The 19,318-nt window shown below is 39.2% G+C and overlaps 1 protein-coding gene across 7 annotated transcripts in view; it reads right to left on the bottom strand.

Annotated features, from left to right (window-relative positions):
* Nucleotides 1-1,567: 1,567 nt before the first annotated feature.
* The window catches only part of LOC126339323 (uncharacterized), a 32,380-nt gene continuing 14,629 nt past the window's right edge, over nt 1,568-19,318 (bottom strand). For all 7 annotated transcript variants that reach the window (XM_050001623.1, XM_050001620.1, XM_050001625.1 and 4 more), the window contains one exon: nt 1,568-6,242. In XM_050001623.1, the coding sequence (XP_049857580.1) occupies nt 4,956-6,242 (1,287 nt within the window). In that variant the 3' untranslated portion in view covers nt 1,568-4,955. The remainder of the gene's footprint in view (nt 6,243-19,318) is intronic.

The following is a 19,318-nucleotide window of genomic DNA, read 5'->3' on the forward strand; positions in this document are numbered from 1 at the left end:
TTTCTTCAGTTGGTTCAGTTACCGTTGGACTGAGTTTGAACGATTGTAGTAAATTTATAATGTCATCTCTGAATTTATTGAATTTTGAGAAATCAATATTAAAGTCACCACATATAATTATATTTTTCTTGGGAGAGTGAATTTCTTCCAAAAGTTCCTCCATGTGATTGTAAAACACTTTTTTGTCTCATCTCGTGACCTGTATACAGAAATAGTCAACTGTATTTTGCCTTGATAGTTCAGCAATAGAGAGTTCTATATCTTTTTCAAAGGACAGTTTATGGTATTTAGTTACACTATTGAATTCAATGTTTTCTTTAACAAATATACAAGTACCCCCATGACCCAGCAGATAAAGAAGTCCGCAATATCCAGGATTACCCCCCCCCCCCCCCCCCCCTACACTTACAAAGATTGGAGAAGCGGGCATTATTCTTCTGGGTACCAAGGCATATTTAAATTCAGGGATATGAATCAGCATATGTAACAGGATGGAGGTGCACAGTGATAATAAGCTGGTGTGTCATCCCCCTGCATACTGTCACCTCACTGTTTATGTGCAGTATCACACACAGACAAAAAGAGGAATGGCTGGAAATAACAGACAGTAAACAGTGCCTAATAGGGCTAATTTTAATACTGCGTGAAATATCTTGCTTACAAAAATATTGGGGAGCAGTTTTTAATGTCTTCATAGGGTGACTAGACCAACCTTTTTAAGTGATCAGGCAGCTATAAATCCCTGTATTATTGTATAATCAATGTTTTAGAAGAGAATTTAATATCACTGAACTAAATTTTACAGTCTCTTGTAAGTTAAATTAGTGTGATAATGCTGATGGAGAAAAGTGAGACTGAAAGGATGTGAGTGCATTTTCAAGCAAGGTTGAACTATTACCTCTTTTTAACATTTTGGGCATTTTAACCACATTCACCTACTATTGTACGAGCACTTATAACCTAGCAATTGAATATCCATAAACAACAAACACACTGCTGTTCATATGTATTTAACATGTTCACTGTCATGTGGCTGCTTCTGGCCACAGCGACACTACGTGCCTGATGACGAGTGGCTGGTGGCAGACACAGCAGAGCCTCAAGCCTAACACCATGTGTCTGGCCTGTTGGCGAAACATCCATCACTAAGCTTGCGGCAGTCAATGTATTAATTGCTTATTATTAATTCCTATGCTTGTTGCCACTTACTGGAAGTAACCATTGAATATGTTACCAATAATTTCAATGTGTTATTTCCACCACATTTGTTAGCTAGGAACTGAATTTTTTAATACACCTATTTTTGATTATCACACTCTTAATAATGTTTCATATTGTTTTTGATTTGTTCTTTGAGGTATTATTTTTCTAGAAACTGTAAACATTTTTTTAGTTTTGAAAACAATGAAGGATTCAATATCATTATTTGGAAATTACTCAAATTATAGCTGTTATCTACCATACTACAAGACACACTTGAAAAGAAACAAGTTTTTCAATAAACAGCATTGGTACCAATTTCAAAATCAACCTGAAAAGAGCATTATAAAAAATAAATCACTACCCATATAGTTAAAATAATTTTATTCAAAACAAGGTCCTCAGAAAATAATACAATTTCTGTCAATGTATAATTATTTTTCAGAGTTTGTCAAATATAGCATTTGAGATTAGAGGCACAAATACAGTTTACAACCATTACTGTTTCAGGAACATCTTAATTTTCCTGCAAATAAAACCTATATTATAACTACATTAGGAAACATATGGCCTATGCTTCTGACTATGAAAGAAATAAGTTACAAATTCCTAATGAAAAAAATTGAGAGTTGGTCAAACTCTCATTTCTTTTTAGTTAGTGTACAGGAATACTTGTCAATATACTGGTTCATTTTATAGCAGTTTGTAAAGTTCTTTTAAGATGCCATTTCATTTTATCTTCAGTGTAAACCACAATTTAGGTTCTGCCACACCGTTTTGGAGAGAGTATAACTTTTACAGTAGGCGTAAGTACCTTTACAAACATCAGAAACTGCAGGTTGCATCGCAAGTAATCCAGACAGCATTTTTCTTTGTGTCAATAATATATCTAGATTACTCTATGTTGTAGCATCTTATATATCTATTTCGTAATTTACACCTTGGTTCCAAGTTTTGTGGAATGTGTTTCCCAAGTGTTACACACTGTTATCATTTTTAATATCATTTCCTGGTAACAATTTCATATTAATCTCCATTTGTCTTCTAGTGTTCATTTTTACTGTTACAGACATTTAACAATGAAATGGCTAACCACAGTAAGTAATCTAACATTATAATCTTTGTTAATGTCATATAACAGATGTGAATTTTTTGTCACACTAATTTTCTTTTTGCAGGTAAATTAGTCTAAGTCAGTTCAGTAATCCATAGATCATTTGTGCAATTTCTGAGCACAGCCACAGGTGAACCAATTATCCATAAAATAAATTTCACACTGACTTATACTTAATAAACAAAAATTGATGTATTTGCCTTTTAAATTAATTGTGATCGAAGTTGAAAAATTTTATTTTCATGATAAATGTAAATACATTAGACTTTCATGCTACTAGTTTCCAAACAAACTTTCATATACAGGATAGAAGGAGCTGCCAAGGAAAGTAATTCCAGCTCAGATTTAGCAAACTGGTTAGATACACTCTCCTTCAAAATGCATAACTAGTGCCACTGCACCAAAACTACATTTATTACAACATTATTCCATTTCCTAAGTAGAGGATAATATTTATGCAGAGAATCACTTAATACTTGCTTGATAGGTTCTCGGGAATTACGCCAGATAATATTGTAGAAACAGCACAATATTTCAGCGAGACAACTGCCCGCCATCTTCAGGTGCTACTGTCGCATCGCTGCGAAGGTTGCCAATTTATATACTGGCTTTCTAGAACAGCGCACGCGCGAACGGGGTCCGTCGCTCCCGGCCGCATTTTCCCACGCCGCGGCCCACTTCCGCAGACCGCAACCTGTTTCTCCAGCATAGGGCTCTGGTATTCAACGCTGTCTATGATTGGTCTTCGATGACATTATGCCCCGCTGGCGCCTGCGCTGTTCTAGAAAGCCAGCATATAAATTGGCAAGCTTTCAGCGTCACAACAGTAGCACCTGAAGATGGCGGGCAGTTGTCTCGCTGAAATATTGTGCGGTTTCTACAATATTATCCAGCGTAATTCCCGGGAACCTATCAAGCAGATGCAGCACCAGGAAAGCCTCAAACAGTACACTTAATATTTGTTTTTCAAAAGTGTTAGTGTTAAATTATTCCACTATCACTTTTCGAACAATATTGATCAAAATACTTGTGACATCTGCAAAAGGTAGTAACACCCTTATGGCACAAACTCCCTACATTACAATAAAAGCATTCTTGAAAATGATTTTGCATCTACAAACTACACTGATATGCTTGCATACAAGCAAATCTCTCATACTATTACTATTCACTTCAAGATTAATAATAATGTCTCTTCAAAATAAGAAAAACACTTTTACTGATTGTATTACGCAGAAATGACTCAAAATCTACTTCAAAACAAAGTGCATCAGGCAAAAGGCAAACTAATTTTTTCTGAAATGAGCATACAGTCAGGTTATTTGTAAGTGTCCATCATCAAATAATAAATGCGATGGCAGTTTACAGGACGATGGATGCAGAATTGTTTGATACTGATTTGAAACCCAGATGAAAACTTTTTCTTGATGGCTCACCTTCTTTGCAGGAGTACCTAAGCCCATTTCATTGTGATGGTGCAGTTTCTGAACTTATTAAAATATTATTTTATATTCAGGACTCCTGCCTGTTACCTCACCCATTCATTCATCCTACATAGGATTTTCCTTACTATCCTATAATAATTGCAGGTGAACAATAAGATATTTCACAACAGTAGATAATGGACACCACCTTCCCCATTATGTGTCTATGTGTAGTAATTTGAAATTAAAATCATATACACACAATTCATTTTATTCATGTGTTTAAATATCACAAACGTAATATAGTAACATGTTTTATGATAATTTGAGAACGTATCCGCAGTTCTATTGAGTACGAAGCTAAATGAGCAAATGAAATAAAATGAATGCTTCACTACTACAGTTTCCCCAGATTTTCTTTCATTTTGAAAACCTGCAGAATAATTATGCAGATGGTTCAACAAAAACAATATGCGAATTTCTTCATTGCCAATGAGAATTCTTATTGTACATGTATTCAAAGGATTTTTTTTACTGGGAGGTAGTAACAGTGACAAAATAAAACTGTGTTTATATTAATACTGTTTAAAATCACTGTGAATAACATGGGCCATGAATTTTATTTGACAATTCTCCTGATGCAGCTGCAACAATACTCCACAAGGATCTAAGTATCCCTCCCCTTTCTTCCCTAATACCTTGCATGTTTTGCATCATTACTATGTATGGATCTGTTTATCAAATCAGCATCCTGAACATTTGATTTTGTTCTGAAACATCTAAAGTGGATTGACACATCTACTACTTATGAGCAGGTTCATAATAGAAAACTAAAGAAGGTTATCATTGCCATGTTACGGGGAAGGTGACAGTAGTCACAAGAGAAGACACGGAAAATCAATTTATTTTGACCACTAACTTGCGCTTTTCCTTGCTTTCCTGCATACAAGGTACAAACATTTAAATGTAAAGTCAAGTTAGTGCCTAATCTTCCATTTTAAGCAGTAACTGTAATATAACTACAACAAATGAAACCACTCATTTTTTTATTTACATCAATGCTTGATAAAAATCATAATTAGTCAGGATCTAATGTGCTACATTATTATTTTGAAATTTTCCTTAGAATGGTATTTTACAATAGTAAATAAATGTTTGGCCTAAATCAGCAACATTAACACATTATCAGTAACTTAGTTGTTATTTGATATGCAGTCTTAAGTTTGTGCCTGCAGTGCAACTTCATTCTTTGAATGTCTGCTACCTAATACATGATCCCTCACATTTTCGACAGTTGGTGGAATTGGACAAACACACAAGTTACACACGATAGCACCTTTGCCCACTGATAAATACCGCATTTGACTATACAGTGAGACTGAAAGATGTTGAATGATTTTTGCAAGCTGGACATCTACTGAAGGGATATTTTCTTTTTGCTCAGCAGAAGTGGGAGATTGATTCTCAAAAGTCTTAAATAGTCTGGTCAATGCACTAGCAACACTTGGCGTATGACCAATATTTTTCTGTACTTCCTTACCAGGTACCCTTAAAAAGTTCTTATGATAACTTCCTGCCACGTGTTCCGCAAAATTTTTGGGACTAGGCAACTTTTTCTGACATACCGTGCATATGAAGCCTTTTTCTAATGGCTGTATACAACTGAATTCTCGAGTTTTGTACTGTTCACCAAGCTGAGGAGGAGTCAAATTAACTCTGTTAGAAGCTTCCTGAGATTTAGTCAAATTCTGTACCTGTCCCTTTTTCTCCTGTATTTCTTTTTGCACAGTAATCAGTTTGCTTGGCTTCCCTCTGCAACACCCATCCTGGTTATGTAATGCAACAGATAAATCTAGGTCCTGGTTGTACATAGTTATAGCCTCATTACAGTTTCCACATATATATCTAAAATCACTTTCTCGTGTTTTAAGATTCTCAGTTGGTTTTATAAGTACTTTTTCATCATGTGATATTGTTCTGTCTATCTTCTTGTCTTCATGATTGACTTTTTCTTTCTGGTACTCTTCTGCTGGGATGTGGGTAACATCTTCCCAATTCCTTTCTGGTGATTTGTTAAGCACTTTCTCCTCATTAGATATCTTTTGTTCTATGGTACTTTCTTCACAAGTTATATTTTCTTGCTGGTTATGCTCACTTACATCTTGTGCAACAGCTTTGCTCTCGACACTTGGATTTGATGCTTTGTTATCACCACCACCACCATCAACAGCAGCAGTAGCAGTTGTAATCTCATTTTTGAGAATAGTAAGTTCACTGTAGAGAATAGTCAGCATGCCACCAATATTGAATAATCTTTTATTGATACTGTCACCTGCGGGTCCAGCCTCAAAATATGGCAGTAAAGCTTCATAAACCCTTATGCAAGAAGTGAAAGTATCAGTTGTGTGACACACACGCTGATAAAATGAATTGTTTTTTGACAACTCTGCTTCAATCATTTTGTCACCCAGTCTGCAGAAAGATTGCTTCCTGACTACTAGAACCTGAAATCAATACCAAAAAGTTGCCATTAAGAGTAATCCAAACCTTTATTCGCAACTTATTTGCTATTACTGCTGTCTGTAACTGTGAGATTACAGGTCAAAAATGTTCTTTTTTTCAGTTCCATCTTCTATATTCTAGAAGCATTTGTAGTTGGTTAATTGCAATACTTAGTCTGGTGCATAAGTTTGTAGCATTTTTGCTTTGCATGTTGGTATTCTGGTTGCTGAGTTTATTTATCACCTGTCATTTTTATTTGTAGTTCACTGCCAGCCGGTGTGGCTGTGCGGTTCTAGGCGCTTCAGAGTGGAACCGCGTGACTACTATGATCGCAGGTTCGAATCCTGCCTCGGGCATGGATGTGTTTGATGTCCTTAGGTTAGTTAGGTTTAAGTAGTTCTAAGTTCTAGGGGACTGATGACCGCAGATCTTAAGTCCCATAGTGCTCAGAGCCATTTGAACCATTTTTGTAGTTCACTGGTGCTATTTCAGTTTACATTTTGTCATTTGGAGATAGTGTAGAAGCTGTGGATGCTAGAAAATAGGGTGCCAAGTGGAGAAATCAGAGCATTTTTGACATATTCTTCTGCTTGATTTCAATAGAGGGGTGACAGCAGCAAAGGCAGCCAGAAACATTTACACCATGTGCGGGGGATAATGCCACTGGACAGAGCATGGCAAGAAAATGGTTTTCTCAGTTTAAGGAGGATTGTTTTGACATTAGTGACTCTCCACATTCAGGAATACCTTTGGAGTTAGATGAAGTTGTTTAAACCCATTTATCCACAATGATCCACATCAAGAACTGGCACATTTATAAGCAATGGGGATGATTCAAAAACCTGTTGTATGCTCTAAGCCAAAATCGCAAATACAGCAGGTGACCATATGTGCATTTCTGCCTGCTTGTCATCGGTTGGCTTTTGAACAACACTGACCATTCCTATTCTGTACTGTCTCTATGCTAACATAAGGAAAAGAAAGGAATAGTTGAGCCCAAACACAGCAGCCACTTCCCCTACAAAGACATGCATGCTCCACAAAAAATAATTGGAACAGCAAAGGAGTGGTGTACTAAGAATTACTGTTGACATTTATTGTCAACAACTGTGATGTCTTGCAGATACAATTCAAGAACACCAAGGAGGAAGACTGCTTTGCGTGATGCCACACCAAATAACGCCTGCTCGAATTCTGCCAGACTCAGAAACAACATTATACAGGAATTGGGTCGGTTAGTCATTTCACCCCTACCTTATTCACCTGATCATTTTCACCTTTCCTGTTCTCTATCAAACGACCTTCAAGAAACTTCCTTTCTGGATGAAAATGCAGTCCGAACATGTCTTGACCAGTTCATCACTTCCAAACCACACGATTTCTACACTTGTGGAAATTAAATGTTATCCAAGGATTGGCAGACTGTTGTAAATAGTGAAGGAGAATATGTTACTGATGACTAAAGTCTCTGTTACGTGTATCTGTTGTGTTTATTAAACTTATTGAAAAACACTACTAGCTTATGCACCAACCTAATATTTTAACAGTTAGCTATGTTCAGAGCTGTGCAGGAAAGACCATAACTGCTTTTATACAATAAACGTCAGTGCACCACATTCAACAGTAAGAACTCTCAAGTAATATGATTTAGTTTGTTTCAAACCACACAACATGGCCATTTGTAAAATGAATATAAAATTAAAGAACTATAACAGTTCGATCATTCAATTATACACATCTGGACAACTATGTATTACATCTTAGTACCAATCATTGTTACAAAATGCTTCAGCAACGTATCTCCAGCTATTTTAAACCTTATTACCAATCATTGTTACAAAATGCTTCAATAAAATGACTCCATCAACTTAGTGTCAATCACTGTTACAAAATGTGACTCAGTCAATAACTACAAAGCTTTTTAGCAAAATCTAGATTTTTGTTCATCACAAGTTATTGCACAGTGCATGGTTCCAGTATTATTTGTACACTTTCCTGTTCCCTCTGTGTGGGAAAAACAAGTACTTACATGCTCCTGTGTACATCCTAATATTTCCATTTTGTCACCAGAATCCTCACATAACATGTAGATAAGATAGCACTAGATGAAGGAAACAAAAGAAAAATTCGGAGTAAGAATTAAAATCCATGGAGAAGAAATAAAAACTTTGAGGTTTACCGATGACACTGTAATTCTGTCAGAGACAGCAAAGTACCTGGTAGAGCAGTTGAATGGAATGGACAATGTCTTGAAAGGAGGATATAACATGACCATCAACAAAAGCAAAACGAGGATAATGGAACGTAGTCGAATTAAATCAGGTGATGCTGAGGGAGTTAGATTAGGAAATGAGACACTTAAAGTAGTAGTTGAGTTTTGCTATTTGGGGAGCAAAATAACTGATGATGGTCGATGTATAGTGGATATAAAATGTAGAATGGCAATAGCAAAGAAAGCATTTCTGAAGAAGAGAAATCTGTTAATATCAAGTATAGAGTAAAGAGTCAGGAAGTCCTTTCTGAAAGCATTTGTATGGAGTGTAGCCATGAATTGAAGTGAAATAGAGAGAATAGAAACTTTCGAAATGTGGTGCTACAGAAGAATGCTGAAGATTAGATGGGCAGATCACATAACTAATGAGGAGGTACTGAATGGAATTAGGGAGAAGAGAAATTTGTGGCACAACTTGACTAGAAGAAGGGAGCAGTTGGTAGGAAATGTTCTGAGGTATCAAGGGATGTAGGTTGCAGTAGGTACTGAGAGATGAAGCAGCTTGCACAGGATAGAGTAGCAAGGAGAGATGCATCAAACCAGTCTCTGGACTGAAGACCACAACAAGTCAGTACTGAGAATTTACAAACAATGCTCCATATAGCATAACATACAATTCATGTTGCATTTGGTACTGGAGTTTTTACAATGTCCTCACCCAACTTGAAATATATCACTCATTTCATTCATCTTCTTCTTCAAGCTAACCTACCCATCCTCAGAGTCCTACCTTGCTTACAATTTTAACTACATACAATACATGTAAGAAATACCCAAATACCAGATAATTCAAATTGTCATCTCTATACGTAAACCAGGTGGAGACTTATCAAGGCCACAGATTATTTCCTTATAGCAATTTCAGCCTGTGTTGAAAAGACATTGACGAATAAAACCAAGATTCGAATGGCGCCTGAGAACTCTCACAACACAGTATGATTATTGCTAACTGAACATCCAGCTGGCCTAAAAATATTGGCACTTGCATCCCTAGCAAGAAAAAGGAGAAGTACCAGAAAATTATCAATGTTATATGGATTGGAATCATCTATTACAATCAACTGTCTGATAGAGGTCATGATGATTCCTCTTCAACAACATATTGCACTTCTGCTTATGCAATACAAGAGGAAGGCGTTCAAGATCTTTTTGTTGTGATCAGTCAGTCATTCATTGATATACAAGGCAGGCTTTCATGACCAGTATTTGCATCCTTAGTGATTTTTCTTCCATTTGTCTTCTGCATAATTTACGAGCAATGTTTAGTAAATCGGCATCTGTAATTACTGAAGTTACTGTAGCAAATATTTTTAACTAACATATTGTGTTACAGCTAGTTTACCCTTAAAGAGGAGTAACCCTGTGTATTACCTGAATTTATTGTAAGTTAACACTGTTTCAGAGTTTTCTAACAACTATTATTAACCTCAAAACATTTTAGGAAACTAGTAATATTTACCAAAGCCAAAGCCAAAATGCAGCTCCACAATGAATGCTGTTCTTGAACACGGGATGAATTAGTTGATGTTTGTAAGTAACTGGAAATGCCCTGACTACTGGCAAATGATTGGCAGCCACTACAAATCAGTGTGTTGGAAAAGCTACTGAGAGTCGTGCACCTGTGATACCTGTACCAGATGCATCTGTGTATGGATTCTGTCTCCTCTGCAGAAAGTACATGATCTGTCACTACTCATCCACTTGACTGTGAGTGGTGTGTCAATGGCAGATCTAGGCATCCTGTATAGGGTGGATAGTGACCAAGGAGGACTCAGCATGTTATACTGATCCCCCTAACCAACAAGTTTGAGGTGCTCTCTCACTGGAACTGAGCCACTGGAATTCACTACACCTGTTTCGGGGAAACCCGTCTTGTCCAGTGTCAAGAAGAGGCAAATGCAAAAGGGTAGGCGTCTACTAATTGTCGGCAGTTCAAACGTATAGCTAATGGTGGTACCCCTTAGGCAAACAGCAACAAGGGAGAGAATAGTGACACCCGGTGCAGTCAGTGCGCATGCCTGGGGGCCTCATTCAACATGTTGAAGAAGCTATTCCAACAATCACTGAGGGAACAGAGAGCAATCAACTGTAGATTGTGGCATCCATTGGACAAATGATGCCTTCATCTGGCTTCGAGATCCTACTTGGGTCATTCCGTGACTAGCAGAGAAGGTTGAGAAGACCAGCCTTGGGCCTGGAGTTTTAACGAAGCTAACAAATTGCGGCATTGTCCCCAGAACTGATCATGACCCTTTGGTTCTGAGTCAAGAAGGAATGAACCAGAGACTTTGATGGTTCTGTTACTAGCTAGACTGCAACTTCTTGGCCTTGCACCATATGGATAAGAACTGTAGGATCCTCCTAAATCGGTCAGGTGTGCACTACACATCAAGGGTGTTACTCAGACAGCTGACTGCGTGTGGGAAGCAGAAAAATGTTTTTCAGATCAGGCAACTCTCCATAACAATAACTGTAGGAAACCCAGAAGTATCAGTGCAAGGTGAAGAAATTTGCCTCCCACAGGTGAGAGTATTAAAATCCTAATGGAAAACTGCCAAAATATTTGAAACAAAGTCCCAGAGTTTGAAGTGACCACAAAAAGCAGTGAAGCTCACATAATACTAAGATACAGAAAACTGAAATTGATAGCAGTGAGATTTTTGGGGAAAATTTAAGTGTATATTGAAAGAATAGGCAAATGGGAAACAGAGGTGATGTATTTGTCGCAGCAGACAAGAAACATAAATCCATCAAGATAGAAATCAAAGCTGTGTGTGAGATTGATTGAGCAACTTTCGGTATCAGAGGTGGACATAAAATGATAACTGGATCCTTCTATCGCGCACCACACTCCTGATGCAATTAAAACCTTTACAGAAAACCTCAGTTCAATTGTACACAAGTTCCCCAATCATACTTTAATCATTGGTGGAGACTTCAATTATCCAGCAATTAATTTGGAAAATTACTGTTCTGTTAGTTGTAAGCATAAGACATCCTGTGAAGTATTATTAAATGCCTTCTCTGAAAACTACTTAGAACAGATAGATAAGAACCCCACTCAAGACCTACATATACTGAATCTAACGACAACAAATAGACTTGTCCTATCTGAGGATGTCCACATCAGAAAATGACCACGATGTGGTTGTAGTGCAAAGATTACCAACAAAATTACAAAGGACAACTAAAAACAGTAGAAAAAAATACATTTTGAGTAAACTACATAAAAAATCAGTAGTGCCATATTTCAATGAGGAACTTGAAACTTTCAACACAGGGCAGGAGCATGACAGGAATGACGGCTCAAGTTTAAAAGAATAATTGACCATGTACTGGATAGATACGTTCCCGGTAGAACAGTTCATAAGAGGAGGGAACCTCCACAGTATACAGTCACTGTAGAGGAACTTCTAAAGAAACAGAGATTACTGCATAGTAGGTGGATGTATCCTCTGCCATGCATTTCACAGTAGTAGATGTAGACATAGAGGCAGTAAGCTGTTGTCCACCGTATGTTTCTGTAACTGTTCAACATGTTCTTTTCTCACATGACATCATACAAACCACGGACGGTGGGCAACAGACAGATTTCATGTACCTAGATTTCCAGAAAGTGATCAACATGGGCCCCACTGCAGACTGCTGACAAAGGTGTGAGCATGTAATTTAGGTTCCTAGATGTGCAAGTGGCTCAAAAAATTTCAAAGTAATAGAACCCAGTATGTTGTCCTCAATGGTGAGTGTTTATCAGAGACAAAGGTATCGTCAGGAGTGCCCCAGGTAAGTGTGATAGGACTCTTTTTACTCTTTATATTGATAAATGTTCTGAATGATAGGGCGAGCAGCAATTTATGGCTTTTTTGAAAACACTGTGGTGTATGTATAGTGTGGTGGACATGCTGTGAGATGAGTGAGTAGTGGTGACAGGCTGTGGGGCCCAGGGCAAACACTATTAACTGTTACAGAACTTTTATTGATTTTGATACATGACATAGCGAGGCTGGCAACTCCTCGTTACTCCTGTCTGGTGCTGATGAACAGGTGGTGGCTTTTCCACTCGTATCCAATGAGACGGAACCCTGTGTTGCTGAGACGGGCAGCCTTTGGTGGCTATGGCCATTGACATCAGCAGCAGTAAGTGTTGTGCTGCAACAGTGTTTCACTTAGGCAATGGCCTCTCAGCTTTGCACATGACCGCAGTGGTGGTGTGTGGAGTTTGCTGTGTGGCAGAGTCAACTCGCTGCCCTCGGACAGGATTCAAATAGAGACACACTGCACCATCAAGCCTACAGGAATTCGGTGTCAAGGAATTCAGTGTCAGTGGTGGCAGGAATGGGCAACACGTTGACAGGGCTGTGGCACCAGTCCTGTGAAGGACTTGGTATTGGTGGCAGGCACATCTCAGTCTTAAACACACAGCTGCTGCCAGCAGTGCCTGGTTGTCTCGCTGTCTGGCATAGCTCTGGCATTGTGGCAGTACAGGTGGCTTCAGGCGATGACAAGTGATCCCTGCCTCAAAATCCAGACTTATTTATAAGCCTCCAGTGCCCATTTGTTCCACTAAAACCTGGTGCCTAGTCATGTTGCCATACCGAGAGACTCACGCCAGTGTGGTGATACTCTCCAACTTGCTACACAGTTACCACTGTGCAGCATCATTTGCCACAGAGGTTGATGATCCTCACTTTCCAACCCAGTATACTGTCCTCAATGGTGAGTGTTTATTGGAGATAAAGGTATCATCAGGAGGGTCTCAAGGAAGTATGGTAGGAATGCTTCTGTCCCTTATATAGATAAATGATCTGACGTGTCTTTATTGTTCCCCCCTTGTTGCCACATTGATGTATCTTAATACAATGCTCTAATAATTTTCTGAATGAGATTTTCACTCTGCAGCGGAGTGTGCACTGATATGAAACTTCCTGGCAGATTAAAACTGTGTGCCGGACTGAGACTTGAACTCGGGACCTTGCCCGCGAAAGGCAAGGTCCCGAGTTCGAGTCTTGGTCCGGCACACAGTTTTAATCTGCCAGGAAATTTAATAATTTTCTGTCTAAAGTCTGGGGGGAAGCCCTATGCTTCCCTCCCCTATGGACAAGACCCGGTCTCTCAGGTCTTACCCCGACCCGGTACTGTAATTACGTCTACCTTTAATCTCTAAAGCAAATACCCTATAATAAATCAGCTATCTTAATTACTCAGAAATTGCTGTGATAATCCCTGACTCTATAAATCTATCTTACGTCTCTCACTCGGGGTACCCAGTCTATGGGAACTTGGATTACCCCTGGGTCAGGCTTCCACACAGCTCACAATTTCAAATTTATAAGAGCTAGGCGGAACAAAAAATAGGATCACCATGGCACTAGGAACTGCAACATTCACAGTCACAGATACCTGATGCCTACCTTCCTGATACTGTCCCACATGCTGCAACATTTGCTCTATCATCTGCTTAATTAACAGTCCCAAATAGGTTCCCAGGTGTTGTTACAGAAAGTGATGGTTTTTACTATCCCCTAGTGACTGCAATAGCCACACCATACCATCTTTAGTCTTGCATCTAGCACTTGTGTTCAAGATTGTACTGCTTCCAAATCCTGGTTCAGATTTCTAGCCAAGGCCCTGATGTTATCTACAATTTCCTTAGTCAGTTGCCAGAACATGCAGTTGTTGTTTAATGTGCCACTCTCCAAGTTAATCTGCATGGACTGTCACTCCACAGTTACTTTATTTGCCTTTGCTAACCCCTTTATGGCTTCTGCTTTCTTGTTCAACTTGATTAAGTCACTAACTTCTGTTGTCCCAAGGATAGTCTTTAATGTATATTCCACCTCCAGCGTCTATCCATCCCCCCTCCTCTCCCCTTGATTCATGCAGTACCACTGCGATCACCTCCTGCACCTGTTCCTTTAATCATAAATGTGCCCCAAGCAAATTCTTGTGTTCCTATGAGATCTCTTTCAGATTTCCACTGCTAACTGCTAGCTTGTATCCCTGAATACACTTCCTTCAACTTCAATTTCATTCTGCAACTCCCAAACATTAAACACTAAACCCAATGATGACCTGTGGCTGGGTAACACCATGTGTGGTAACCTGGAAAACAAAACTCTTCTGGATGATCCTATAGCACCTTCACTCACCTCCAAAGAGGTACAGCATCGCTAAAGCTAGACTACTACTTCTTTGGCCCCACTCTCACATGGAGACCTGAGGTCAGGAACCAATATCACCTCCCTCACCTCCTCTCCTCCCAGAAGCCTGCTGTATTCAAACAGAATACATCAACACATGATAAAACCTACCTTAACATAAACATATAAAGTACATGAAACAACATTAACACCCTATAAACAAAGAAAAAATATTCAGAAATCACAAAACCACACCACATATCAATTAATTCCTTGGTCTGAATGTGTAATGAGCACGAGTTTTCTGGACCTATCTCTCCTATCACTCATGTTTCTGTTTCTTCTCTTTTGCCTCCCTCCTCACTTTTAACAATATGTATCATGGAAATCTTTGAATGGTCATAGACACCCAACATGCACAACTGTTTTCCTTGTTAGCAGCTGCAGCTTCACATTTACTGGTGATGCAGTTTCAATTACTCGTCATGTGCCCTGGCACCATATTACAATTTCTTTGTCTTTCCCTTCAGGGTATATGGGTTAGATGTCATCCATTGGCCTACTTTATTTTTATACTAAGGCAATCATCACTTATTCCTGCTTCTCCAATGCTGCACCCTTCTCCACACTTTCCTCACTGTTCTAGCAGACTCCTGTACCATCTCCACTTTCCTGTCTTCTTCCTGGCTAATCATGTCAAATGGCAATGTCATCTTTTTTTCATGTACCACCTCAAATGGCAACAATCCTGTGATAGTGTGAGCTGCACTATTAAGGACAGATGTGTGTCCCAATCTGAATGGAGTGTGTTTACATAATAACCAAGCATCTTCCCAGGTGTATACTAGTGCTTGTTCAGCCCTTCCATTAGCTTGTGGATGAAGTGGACTGTTTCTCAATTTTTTTCACCATTAGTAACCGATACATCTCTTTCATCAGTTCTGAAATTAGGTTTGTCCCTTGTTCTATAAATATTCTCCCTGGCACCCCAAACTTCAATATCCACCTATTCACGATGCTTGTGCAATTGCCCATTGGTATGGAATTGGCACTATCTCAATATGAAAAGAAAAATGGTCTTGCATGGTCAGCACAAAATGATCACCTGTGGTGTTTGGCTGCATGGCCCTAATACATCCACCCAAACTAAATGATTACTTTGCTTCTGGCAGACTCTGTATTAGTACCTGCTTCCAACTCAAACCATCATCTGTGAACAATCCACCAAATTCTTGACAAACCAATCAACATCATCTTTCCTTCTCTTCCACCAGCATTTTTCTGCCACCCTTCAATTTGTCACCCAGCGCCTTCCCCAAGGCCCAATAAAATGAGATCATGTATTTCACATAGTACTTTTAGCTTCAGCTTGGCCAGCACCTTTCTTGTACTAATTTTCATTCTCTGCATAATAATCTGTCATGCCTGTTAAACTGCTGTTACTTGCCATACTGTTTACACTCTTCATTGGCACTCGGGCCTGCTTGCCATCTCCTAAGGTTGTGACGTATTGCCTGTACTACAGCTATTTTTCTGCTTAAGTCTCCTGAATTTTGGTGTTTCTTCACTGGTTTGAGGATTACTTTGTACTGAAATTCACTGAGTTTTAATGTTCACCTCCTCAATCTACTAGAACGGCCCTTCAAAACCAGTATGTGCTTCAAAGCAGCACGATTAATCGTAAATTGAACCTTCCTGGTTCAAAATATACCAATGATTTGGCATATCACATAATAATATGAACTCATTTTAAAAGTCTGGGAGCATCAACACCGGACTGAATGTTGACGTATCTTTTAATATGACAAATTACTCTGGCATTCCTCCCCAACACACTTAACTCCCTTCTTCAATAACTGCATAAGCGGTCTGGCAATATACACAAAACTCCTTCACAAACTTCCTATAATAAATTGTGAGACAAAAAAGTTTGCAATTCCTTGGTTGTTAGTGGTACCGGAAACTCTTGCATCACTTGTATTAACCTTGGATTGTCTTCTCACTTCCTTCCTAATGATATGGCCCAGATAGTTAACCTCCTCCAGCACTAAGTGACATTTTTCTGTGCTCCGTGTCAAACGGGCTGCTTGCAGTCTCCTAAACAATTCCCTCAGATGTCGTCTACGACATTGTATATCCCTCGAAAAGACAGTTATATCATCAAGATATATGAGACATTGATGCGGATTGAATCCTTTCAGCACACCATACACAATTGTTGGAATGTTTCTGGCAAATGTTACAATCCGAAGGGCATCCTTATATATTTGTAAGTGTCCACAAGAGACCGAAACTGCAATTTGCAGTCTGTTCTCCTGAGTAACTTTTTACTATCTGTTACAAGTTACTTTGGAAGACAGACTGAAGATTCCTTAAGTCCACTGTTGAGAAGTATTGGATTTGCCATTAGTTATGTATCACTTATGTGATATTTGGAATTTGTAGGCATCTGTCGCAGTCTCACTATTCAAATGGTGGTAATCGCAACAAAACCAATGCTTCTTTGAGCCATCCATAGACTTCTAGGGCACAATCACAATTTCTGCATCCAAGGGGCTACTACCCTCTCTTCTATAATTCAATCAGCCAACTGTTGATTTATAATTTCCTCCAAAAGTATTGTAGCAACTGTGGTTTTCTACAAGGCCTCTGATACACCGGTGCTTCATTCCCATTCAGTGTCATGTGTTGTGTTACTGATGTAGCAGGCAATAGCTGCTGTGAAAAAAACAAATCCTGAAATTCTAGCAACAGGTCCTCATCTGTCTCTTCTTTGCCCCTTTAAAATTTCTCATGAAATGCAGTCCCAGCAACATCCTGTGCTTCATCATAGCCAACACCCCATGTTTGCTCATTCAGAACCTCCAGGGTAGTCAATAATGTTTCCTTTAACAATTTAACTTCTTCAGCTCCAACTTTATAAATACTGATAGGTACTGCTTTGCCTTAATCCCTCTCTTGTACACGTACAGTACTATGTTTCTCAAACCACACGCTGTATCCAGTATCTCACTTTGCTGCAGAGATTCTATAACACATTTACATGTCAATTCGCATTTCAGGATCCACATTCATTGATAGTGACCTTCCGGTGTTTCCTGACACACAAACATGCAAATCAAGCCTTAATATCAGTGCTCACACTTTAGCTGGATTGTTTTGTATACTAGACGCTCCTCATGGCAGATCAACATTTGATCTCAATGGTTGTACATCACTACCCCCTCTGCATTTGTTCTTACTGAATTATTTTTGCTGGGAACTCATTTCAGCAGCCCTATGGTTCCCTCCAAAAATTTCACAGATCCTTCCTTCTCCTGGACCACCTGGACCTCACCCTCTATATCCCTATTGATGACCTACATCTCCCCTTATACAATTCCCATTAAATTGTTGTCCATCTCTTATTTCCAATGCTCCTTCATGGCTGGTTGAACTGGCTCTGCATACCCTGTTTCTCCACAATTCAAACACTTTATATATATATATATAATGCAAATACATATCTTCGATCCCTTGCCCATGCAATCTACTGATCTCCTAGTATTCGAGTGCTAATCTAACCACTGCATGGAGGTCCTTAGGCATACTCTCCTAGATATCTCTGTTGCTAAACCTCTCACAAAAGCATCGAAAGTCTGCACATTGCTTAATGCTCCCGTGCAACTTGCAAACAACTTTGCCCCCCCCCCCCCCCAAAAAAAAAAAAAATCCAACACTGCAATCTGCAATAACTGCTTAACCAACTAACCACTTACATTAGCCGATGTCTTGAGATCTTCTACAAAAGCTAACATGTCTTCAGATGCCCCACCAGAGAAAGGAGAAACAAGGTTAGCAATAGCCAGAACAACCCTCACAGCCTGGGACCAGAACAATTCTATTTCGTGATTTTTCTCGGTCAGTTCATTATTAGAAACCATATTATCCACTCTCAACTGAGCTACCTATTCACTAACCACTGTAAAGCCTTCTCATGGGTGACACGTGTGTCTCACTTTGCCTCTGCCTCAAGTTTACTCATTTTCACAACTCAGAAAAACAAGAGAAACAACAATACTAGCGTAGATTGAAAAGGTAGTCTCAGAGTGCTCTATCAATCTACCTCTTCTGTCTGATAACTCTCCATGACTCTTCACTGTTACTGATTCAGAACAGAGGGCAGAGTGCCCAAATAAATTATACTGAGTACAACACACAGGCACCACTCATCTCTAGAATTCCCCTTGAACAGCAGTGAGTCAGCCAGCACCTCCGGTAAATGCAACCGTCATGTAATTACCATGATTTATCATCATACAAGAACAAAGTCATTCTCACACTGATGATGATACTATGGACTGTGGCTCACATAATACATTGTGGACTTGCTGGGGGGATGAGTGAGTGGTGGTGACTGGTCTTGGGCCCTCAGGCAAACACTGTTTAGACCAGCAGCCTTTGGAGGATATGGCTGTTGATGTCAGCAGCGCTGTGAGCGCTGTGTGTTGTGATGATGACGTTTGGGCGCTCAACTGCGCAGTCATCAGTGCACATACAAAGTCTCAATTTTTACACAGTCCAATCTAGACACTGCCATGAATGATAATGACGATAATGATGAACTGATGAGGATAACACAAACACCCAGTCACCGGGCAGAGAAAATCTCCAACCCAGCCGGGAA

Source organism: Schistocerca gregaria, chromosome 1 (assembly GCF_023897955.1).
Source record: "Schistocerca gregaria isolate iqSchGreg1 chromosome 1, iqSchGreg1.2, whole genome shotgun sequence".
NCBI classification, from domain to species: domain Eukaryota; kingdom Metazoa; phylum Arthropoda; class Insecta; order Orthoptera; family Acrididae; genus Schistocerca; species Schistocerca gregaria.